The following is a 10,795-nucleotide window of genomic DNA, read 5'->3' on the forward strand; positions in this document are numbered from 1 at the left end:
CGTGCCTCGCCTTAGCAACTGCAGTCGTCATGTAGCTGATTGGTTGGAGAAGTGTAGCCGGGCAAGCTGAATTTGCCAACTGTTTACATACCCTATGTAGCCTACTGTATAAACACCAGACTTTTGTTTTTAGCATTCACATGCAGGTAGCGGATGGTACCTGTGATAAGAATTTGGATTAGGATCACTGCCTTCACCTGCTGCTGTGTTCAAAGATCTAGCAATTAGTGAAACCGGCTTACTTTGAGTTGTGTCGCCACTGGCCATGCAGCAGGACGATTCTTTTATTTATTTATTATTCTTTTATTATATATGGACGAATAATGGGATGTTCTTGACTTGACAAATAAGTGATATACCAGTATTACTTTTGTTCCTTCTTATTGTTGATGAAATCTTGTGAAGAGTTCAGAACCAACAACGTGTCTCTCAGTTCTTCCCAACATCAACTTAACAAATAGTTCCATTTTCTTTATCTCTAAACCGCTGGGCAATGGAGTTTGTAGAAAACATGCCAAAGCAATGTGCAGGGATCTATTCAGTATCCAAAGGGTTTGGAGGGCCAAAGTTTTAAACCTGATTTTTTTCTGCTAAACCAAAAGACACCATTGTCAACATAGTAGTGTTAATTATTTTCGTTTTTTCAAAGCAAGGAGTTAGCATATCATTAGCCAGCTTCATAATTATGTGGGCATATGGTTACGTTATTTTTATGAATTTATATGTTCAGATTTACATATCAAAAACCTCAGCCGGAGTTTTCATCCATCTCACAGATGTGAGTGAGCTAGATCACTACTTGTTTGCTTACCTGAAGTCATGGACCTAGCCTACTGCTTTAAAAACCACGAATAGTGAGCGGTAAATCATTGTGAGCGGTAAATCATTGTTACCATTGATATCTGCGTACAAACTGGACTGGTACGTTTGAATCATGGTGACCAAGGTAGTTACGGGCTTGGCGAAGGGTCAGTTAATTGGTTTTGTTCTTTTCATGGGAGTTCAAGCGCTGTTGAACACTTGAATGAAAGCTAAGAGCCAGCCCTTCAACATCACTTCTTAATTCTGACTCCAATGTACTGGAGTAAAGTGCCTAAACAAACAAACCCAAAATAGTACTGGCATTCCTGTTGCTAACTGACTATGCTACATCTGGTTATCAGACAAAGGCTTTCCTAAAGAACAAAGGATTCCTGGAACAATTATTGCGTGTGCCAAGTTCTACTTTTAGCCCCTTTTTGTTAGTCTTAAACCATCGTTGAGCTGTAAAATATATTGCAAACATAAATATAATCAACTTTTTTTCCTGGGTTTTTCAAGCAAGTGATGTGGTTTGATGTGTGACAATTTGACATTATGCTGCAGCCAGCTGTTGCAACAATGGCTGCACACATAAGCACTTTTTCATACACTCTCAAAAGCAAACATCCTGACTTGTACTCAACACAGGTTAATGAGTCCTAAACTGGGGATTGAATGGAACACAACAGGAAGGTCTCTCTCGACGGTGAGAAAATAATGTGGACAGAAGCTTTGCAGTTCAACGCAACAATGCACTTACCTTAAAAAAGAAAAATCCAATAAGGTTGAAAATAAACCGCGTTAACAATGGATAGTGTCTCAACACCTCCGTCATGACAATACCAGGGTGGACAGAGTTTGCGGTGACACCTACATGTGCATAAACACAAAGAGAAACACACGCACACAAACGCACACACACACACACGCACACACACACACACACACACACACACACACACACACACACACACACACACACACACACACACACACACAAATTCAGAGTGCAAGACAGAAACACTGAGGGATAAATAAACTGGTAAGTTTTTGATTGCTGAATTTCCTTTGTAGATATTCTTAACACAAAAGGGGGAAATTGGTTCCAGCTGCTTCGATTTGCTAACAGCTAGAGTCCCTGTTTTAACAAACTTGTTCTTGGCAACTGAAGCTCACTAAATGAGTCACATACAGTGTTTATTAGGCAGTGGCGCTGGAGTAGAAGACCAGATTAAAACATTTAGTATATAAAATGACTAACTGTAAAGGGTTTTCTTTAAAAACAAAAACACAAGAGGGAAATTATTTCATTTTTACGTTTGTGTTGAGGACCCAACACATCTCGTTTAATGATATCCATTACTGACAGCAAATCCTTTAATTCTAAATGGACAATTCCATTTTAAGATCCTTATGTATCCATTGTCACAGCCTCTCATTAGCATCATCATGCATGTTCTGCAGCTCTTACTCAATATGAAAGACCCATGCATTAGCTGTACTCATTGGTGATAATCATGAGAATATTTTTTTAGTTTAGCTTTTTTAGTTTCAGTTCAGCCTACCTGTCCCTTGTAGCCTACGGGCTAGCTCATTGGTACAGATGACAGTGTGCAGCTTGGTGTGATTGTAGACGCTATCTCGAAAATAAGTCAGGTTCTCGCCCCGAAAATGAGAGAAGTCCACCTCACCCTTCTTATGGTTACATGAGGCCACGTTGACAATACGCGACGGAGCTGAGCGTTTCAACAGGTCTGGAATGAGACAAAGACATGCAGAGTGAGAGATAAGAAGAGCTACAGTGTTTAGTTTGTCACCACATTGACACGCAGTCAGATTATCTATCCGTCTGTCTGTCTGTTAAAGGGTGGCCACAGTCTTACCCAGCAGGAGGTTGGTGAGAAGAAAAGGTCCAAGGTGGTTGGTGGCAAAACACATATCCAACCCATCCTTGGTTATCTGTCTTGGTAAACCTGATAGTACAAGTATTAAAAAATGTGGTTTTTACACGTTAGATAAGAATTACAAAATATGAAATCATAAATACACACTTTTGTACTTCTATATTTGAGTACTTCTAACCGACATAATGCATTTTCTGACCGTTACAACTAACCACCAACATAGAATTATGCTTGTAGAGTACTGCTTGTTTGTTTATTTTATCAGTGCATCCATATTTTTTCTTTTAGTATGTTGGAGTTGTGTTTGTTATGACAAACCCCCAATTAAAATACGTACAATAGAAAGCTCTGCCACTGCAAAAAAAAAATTGCATTTTCAGTTGCAGACAGTTGCAGTGACTGTGGCACAGCTTGTTCTTTTCAGCCTGATGTGTGCCAGATGGTGAAATGTGGATTTCCTATTGTTTTATATTATTTCCTGTTGGTTTTATTTGACGGATTTATTAGCTCATGATGAGGCCAAACTAGCAAGCACTTTTCTCAGCCCGAATTCCCACTGAGATGTCTTGGGAGAGAACAAATCCTATAGCAATGAATGCAAGAATGAAAGCATTTTATCACCTGATACTCCCGCATTGTTGACAAGTATGTGGAGCGCTTTCTCTTCCTCAAGAATCCCCTTTGCAAATTCCCTGACAGAGTCCAGAGAAGACAGATCCACCAGACGCAGGTGGACGTCAGAGTTTCCTGATTTCTCCCTGATTTCCTTAAGTGCCGCTGTCCCCCGGGCCTCGCTGCGACAGGCCAGGATAACACGGGCCCCGCGACGCGCAAAGTCCAAGGCAATGAACTTCCCGATCCCTAAGCAGAATGGAAGAGAGCAAAAATTATTTATTAATATAAGTTACAAGTGAAAAAAAAAGAATATAAGATGGTTAGTATCTGCCTATCTATCCGTGTTGTATATGACATGTGTCAGTGTAAACACCTTAAAGAGCTAACGGAGGTGTTTTAAAATCACAGCGAAAGAAATGTATTATCTACTGTATTTAACCTTTATCACAGACTAACAGACGCAGAATAACATAATGTCAAAAGAAGAAACACAAATAGGGCTAAATGATGACAAAACAGAGGGGAGGCTATGTTTAAGCAGGCACACAGGCAGCCTGGTAACCAGACTGAATGCCATTTGGCCTTTTTTCATTTAGGTATTTCAGTGATTCTTGGGAAGTGGGACAAACCAGGGTGCAATGTTGAAAAAATACAAACCCTATGTTTCGGTAAATTAAATTACATGTATGTATCCAACATATACTAAGCTACTGAGCTAAGCTTTGACACAACCTCCCAGATTTTGTTTTTTTTACCGTCATTGGCCTATCACCACCGTCAAATGTCAACTCCGTCAGATATCCTGTCTGACGGTGTTGACATATTTAATGTTTCTTAAACATAACAAATGGAATTGATCTAGTAGCCATTTGGTTTTTATGTTGATGTTAGGTGCTAGTATGAACTACTTCAGGAAAATAAAATTATCAAAAAATTTCAAATAACTTCTTCAGAAATTGTAAGTCGGTGTTGACATATCATGGTTGTGACACAGGACTTTCAAGATTCGGAATGTACAATATTCTAAAACTACAACACTTATCAGAGCCTGTCTGACTCTAATGTACTCTGCAGAGGTAGAATTTGACAAGAGGTCCTTCAAAGTGACAGCCGCCCCTTATTTCGCCTGATTTTATTACATTTTACATAATGAAATGTCTGACGGTGTTGACTTTCAGTAAAGTTGTCCCATCACTTAGAATCCTTATAAAACATGAATGTGTTATAGAAAAACTGTTTTTATTGATATGAGAGATTATTTAGTGTTGCTTTTGTTGAAAAAAGCTCTTTTTGATCATTAAAGTACATTTTTAACAGGTTTTATTGCATATGAAAGATTGAAACCTTCTCTGAGGACACACTGTTTTGGACGTATATATTTGACATAATAATGATAACATTTAATTTAAGGGGATAATTGTGCTTCAGACATTCTATTCTTAATCCCTAATAACATCTACAATTTTAAATATTTTTAGTTTTAAACATAACAGCAGTTACATAATGGAAGACGGGCTTTTGTCCCGGTTCTCAAGAATCACTGATTTAATGTGGGAAATGAGTCACTTGTTGCCATTCGTCACTGTCTCAACTGCTCTTTCATTATTTAAAATCCAGTAAATAAAAAATACAAAAAGGTTATTTGTAGGAAAATTATTCTTTCAGAAAAGGTTAAGATAATTTTTTTTTTTTTTAAATTGGGCATTTAAGTTTTCCTGTGGAGTTTTTGAGGTGTTTTCCTGTGGAGTTTTTTTTCAAAACTTGCTTTAAATCATTAAAAATCATCAATTTCAGTTTAATCAATAATCTGTCATCAGTAAGGGTATAGTTTACTTGTATTCCACCAGGTAATGATTTGTTATAAAAGCGGTCAGCCATGTAGTAATGAAGAATTTTTTTTTTTAAATTATTGTTTTGTCTGTGATCCTCCGCTCAGAGTTCTTTGAGGACTGTGACTGGGGCTGTGACAAGCTGTAGGAGGAAGGGTGATACGGTTGTGTATTAAATTACATTCCGTTAAAGCAAGTGAACTCATGGCTGTGCTTGTTAGTGACTCTTTTCCTCAGTGAATCTTATACCAATGCGTTTTTGGTTTTACTCTATCATTTGAAAGCTTTATTTTGGTCCAGAATACCACATAGTAACCTGACCAACATTATTTCCAGCCCAAGCAGGCCCAGATTTGAATCAAAGGATGAAAAAGAATAATTCAAGATATGTGTGACATTTTCTGTAATTATTAGTGATGATGGCCCTGTAGAAAGGATCCAAGTTGATCTCATCCAACCATTTGACAAAACCAAAACCTACAGTGTTGGCCACATGCACTCGCTTTGCTATTTCTGACATAATGCTAAACAGCTGTCAGACTCAGAATTTAGGGATGAATTAAATACAGATTAAAACTATTCACAGCTATTTCACAATCACTGCTGTCCTTTAGCCCGTTTTATTCATGTGGTTCAGGTCACACAGTCATTATGACTGTATGGTCTAGAGACCAAAACAAACCAGATGATGTAGTTTTGCTTGAGTACAAAACCAGATTTCCAGATTTTATGAATTTATGAAAGTAAGCATCAGAGATTTTTACATGGAGAATAATTTATTGTATGAGTATATTTATGGTAATTGGTAACACTCCTGATCAGGTCATAACAACTGTTGATAATGGATCTCAAAAGTTGGTCAATAAAACAGAACTTTTCTACATGTGTGTATAGTTTGGTTAAACTGACCATTTAAAATCCTTTCTGAATGGTGATCAGGCATCATGCTGATTCTTTATAATTACCATTATCAAATTATATTTAGCTGAAGCTAAAGCAAAACTGTTTCAAGTGCTATATTTAGAAACAGAGGGGAGTTTTTTTTCTTCTTCCTTTTACTTCATGGTCCAATGTGTGTTCAGAACAGATGGGGTTTCAATCTTCAAAGAATGATGGGTAGAGTTTCTACTGTCCCAATAGCAATGGGTAGATCATTCAACCATTATGAAGCTATAGGACAGCAGACAGTCGCCATGGCTGGGTATATATTTTGACCATAACCAGCATATATAGGATGGGCCTGAGCCATTCGAAGTACCAGTGTCTTGAATCAGATTCAAGCAGCTGCTCTGAGCCAGTGCAGGAGGTGGAGGTACGGTGTAGTGTTTGAGACCATTCAGGCTGCAGAGTGAGATGACAAGAGCATGAACCAGAACCTCCGCAGCCTTCTGGCGGACCAAGGGACATATACTCCTGATGTGGTGGAGCATGTATCTGCATGAGTGGGGTGTTGCTGCAATGTCTGCATTAAAGGATAGTTTGTAGAAAAGGTCCTGGACGTCCTGCCAGGAAGAACAGCTTTGTCTTGTCCAGATTGAACTTTGTTTGGTGTGCACAAATCTTTCGAGAGATGTCAGTCAGACACACAGAGGTTTTTGCTGCCCCCTTGATTTCAGACCAGAGAAAATACAGAATCTGTCCAGAGTCATCTGAGTAGCTGTGGAAGGAAAGTTAACCTGAGTTAATAACAGAGCCGATTAAGTTAGTCTACAGAGAAGAACCCCGAGGGGAACCCCAGTGAGTAAACAAGGTTCAGACTTTCTCCAAGTTAGCATGTAGGTACAGTCTTTGAGGTAGGATGTAAGCAGGAAGAGTGCTGAGACTCTGAGCACTTGATGGGTGTAGAGGAAGTTCTGGTGGTTCACTCTTCCAAACACTGCTGAAAAGACCAGTGGAATGACTACAAAGGAAAAGGAAGCTGCTCTGTAAAACATGGAGTTCCTCTGTCACAGAGAGAAGGACATAAAGTCTCAGTTGATTGGTCCTCCTTGAGTCAAGACTGATAAGGAAGATCAAGAAGGTGTTTCTGACGGAGATATGTAGAAAATTGATCGAAGGCACAGGCTCAAGTCTTTTGGAAATAAACAGCAGAAGAGAGACGGATCTGTACATATTTACGTCAGAAGGGGTTCAGTGTGGGCTTACTCCGCTTGCTTTATGACTGATACAAAAACAACCAGTTTGACAGGCATCACAAAAGTCGCCTTAAGATGGACACCACCAGGCAAAAGAAAACCCGGGAGGCCAAAAACCACCTGGCGCAGAACTGTGACACAAGAGCTGAGTCAGGGTGGAGGATGAAGACGCTATGTATGTATGACAGGTGGGTTGGGAAAGTAAAGTCATACGGTCAGTGGCGTGCACAGACATTTTGGGGGGCAAGTGCTCATTGCAAAAAAAAGTGCACAATATATTCTATCGATGAATGACCAAATCATTTTAAGGGTACTTGTACAAAATCCCCCCCTGGCCTAATGACTTTTAATACCCGGCCACACATAGTGTTTCTCAAAGGAATTTGGGAGACTGTGTTTGGGACCCTGGACCTTCTAGGGGGGTCAGGGGAAATGCTCCCCTGGAAGAAAAATTTGAACCTTTTAAAGTAAAATTCATCAATCAGGTGCACTTTGAGAAGAAAGCTAAGGCTAAATCACCTGTGTCAATGTGGGCTATTTAGTACTATTTTCTGGAATAATTTGGAGACACAGAATTACCAAAAAGCAGAAAGAAAAAATGTACATGTTTGGAAAAAAAACAGTCAGTTTCGGATTTTTTTAAATAATCCCTTATCCCGAATTATCTCTTTGAAGTCTTCGTTAGGCCCCTGATCTCCGATCTCCCCAGGGGCTGGTTGCACCAACTGGTCTTAACTAAACCTGGTTGTGACTGCTAAGTAGCAGGGCGTAGTTAAGACCAGGCTTAAGAATGGGCGTAGTTAAGACCAGGCTTAAGAATGGGCGTAGTTAAGACCAGGCTTAAGAATGGACAGTTAACATGACTCTGGTCTTGATTCTGACCCTTCATCTTCATCTTCCTCCTTGCTGCTGGTGGATGCTTTCATCCAGGAGAGCAGAGAGCTGCTCCCCTGGGCTGCCTGCTGTAGCTCCCTTTCTTTTGCCTTTTTAACCTCTCCTTTCTAGGCATTATACTGCAATTTGTAAATAAAAAGAGACCAACCATATAAAATAAGACTGCTTGGTTACATTACAACCAGGCACAAGGCTACTTTATCTGCAGGCAATTGGGAATTGCCTGTTTGTCATTTAGCAAATAAATTACTGCATGTGTTAATTATATAGCCTAAAGTAAACCTAAACAACACTAAATATTCAGCATACTGATAGATTCACATGCTGTACCAGTGACAAACTCCGCCGACATTAGTTGTGTTCATCACGTCATATCTATTTTTTTTTTTTGGGCTAGCTTGTTAAGCAGGACAGTCGGCTAATTTATGCTCAGCTGTGTGGCGCTGCATGATAGAGGCTACTTTATAACAGAGACAAATAAATGCAAGTTATAGCTTGGCAACTGAGGCTTAGGGGGCAAACAATACACTCTTGACTCCATGCAATGTATGTGTTACCTCGCTGGTGGGGCAGGGCAGGCCGGGGAGTAGGCGTGTGTGTGCAGCAGCTGTGAACTGCTGGCAACGCGCCTCCGTTTGTGTCCACTCTGCGCGTTCACGTTGAAGTGTGTGCGGAGGAGGAGGAAGGGGGGCATATTTATTGGGGCATTATTGTCAAACGTTTTTAATCGTTGAGCATTTATAGATGATAATGTCGGCATGGGCCACATACACTGTAAAAAAAAAAAAACTTTCAGATTTTATTTTATTTTTTTCTTCAAAAGGGCACTTGATTGGGCCAGGGGAAAAGGGCAGGTGCTTCAGCACCACTTCAGGTCTACCTGTGCACGCCACTGCATACGGTAGAAAGCCATATGCCAGGACGTGTGAGGATCAAGGAGAGTTGAGAGTTTTTTTGGGTGGGACTCGACTGACGATTTAGTTCTGGATCGAGAAAAAGTTTGTGGTCCCCTGCTGGATCGGTTGACCCAGCGACCCGACCCGACCCGACCCGACCCGACCCGACCCTAGAAAAGCTGATGAATATGAGTGGAAAAAGAGTGTATTGCTGCAGATATGGAGGCGGCGGAGAAAGGGAAAGAGGAAAGAATAGGCAAGGAATTCCTCAGGGCTCTTGGATTTCCACCAATTCCTTTCAGCTGCACTTTCGTATAGTGTTGTTCTGTCAGCGAGCACAGAGTCAGACACCCACTGGACTGGAGTAGTCGGGCGAGGTTGCCTTGAGTTGAGAGAGGACAGAGAAAAGTCCAGAGAAGAGGACAAGGTAGAGAGGAGAGTGTCTGTAAAAAAGGTCCAGGGGGCAAGAAGAGCAAGACTGAGTCAGGTGAAGGCTGAGCAGACAGGACAGATAAGGCAAGAGAGGAGGGAGACAGGGAGCGAAGGTTGCAGCAGATGGGGACAGCATGTGTAGAAAAGGGAGGTTATGAGCACTGCCTGGAATTTTTTTCTAGATATAATAGATAGATATAACTTGTTTTCACAGACAGAAGCAGTATATCACATTAACCAGTCACACTTCCTTTCGAGCTGCTTAGTTCTTCTTAAGTGTTTTACGTTTAACTTTAGGGTTTCGCTTCAGAACTATACTGAAGCTATTTAATCATTACAATTTACAACCTGCACTCGCAACTCTCTTCCTGGTTGTTAAAATGTACAGTAGGCTACATAAGGTAAAAGAGCAGTAGCTTTGCAACAATTTTGACAATACAATGACAAGCTTATGCACTGCACGCCCATCTAATATTACAAACTAGTAGTAAAAAACACCATATAACAATAAATACAAAGTTAATTTTGAGCAAATAAACAAACCTAGGCATTATGATGTATCATGCTAAAATGGATTCTTATTCAAGCACAGATTTAGTGGAGGTGTTTGGCAGGGAAATATGGCCAAACATCTGGAAACATTTACTTTCCAACAAGATCTTTTACTTTCAATTTAAGGGGACACAAATGAGTAACATTGGTAAGCTAATATTATGCACTGCACAGTAAGAATCTGGTTATGTAGCCTGCATTGCACATCTTTGGGAGTTGCTTTAAAACAATCCTGTTACTCCAAAAGAGGACATCTCGGCTCGTATTATAAACACAATGTTGCATGCAGCTCAAGAATTCACAGCCATTGTGAATAGTAACAGTCAAATCGAAGCAAAAAGCGCGACATTTTTTCGACCAACCTGTATTGGCTCCTGTCACTATAGCGGTCTTCCCTCTCAGGCGCACGGCACAGTCTCGTGGATGCCAGCACCCCCTCCTCTGTATGCGCACAACGATCGCCAGCAACGCCGTGGACACTGCCCACACCGGGTGGCAAAGTATATCAAACCAAATCATTTCACTGTCTGAGCGTCTGTCAGCGGCAAATCGAAAAGGGCATCTGGTAGCAGCCGGGCAGCATGCGCAACGTCTTCTCACCCCCTCTCAGAGTAGGCAACAGCTGCGTCTAAAATCCCATGCTTTCCAACTTTATTGAGGAAGGGACATAATTCCATTTGGGCAGGGGGGTTGTGCTGCCGGTACATTTGCGTAAACTAAAATATTCTTCTCATGAA

The 10,795-nt window shown here is 40.5% G+C and overlaps 1 protein-coding gene across 1 annotated transcript in view; it reads right to left on the minus strand.

Annotated features, from left to right (window-relative positions):
- LOC307249025 (retinol dehydrogenase 11) overlaps positions 1 to 10,577 on the minus strand; it is a gene marked incomplete at its 5' end in the record, with an annotated part of 12,039 nt that extends 1,462 nt beyond the window's left edge. Inside the window, 5 exons of the mRNA XM_080025620.1 lie at positions 1,562 to 1,671; positions 2,367 to 2,555; positions 2,685 to 2,774; positions 3,327 to 3,566; positions 10,421 to 10,577. Of these exons, the coding sequence (XP_079881746.1) occupies positions 1,562 to 1,671; positions 2,367 to 2,555; positions 2,685 to 2,774; positions 3,327 to 3,566; positions 10,421 to 10,577 (786 nt within the window). The remainder of the gene's footprint in view (positions 1 to 1,561; positions 1,672 to 2,366; positions 2,556 to 2,684; positions 2,775 to 3,326; positions 3,567 to 10,420) is intronic.
- Positions 10,578 to 10,795: the final 218 nt, after the last annotated feature.

This window comes from Ammodytes marinus, assembly GCF_949987685.1.
Source record: "Ammodytes marinus genome assembly, chromosome: 4".
Lineage (NCBI taxonomy): Eukaryota > Metazoa > Chordata > Actinopteri > Uranoscopiformes > Ammodytidae > Ammodytes > Ammodytes marinus.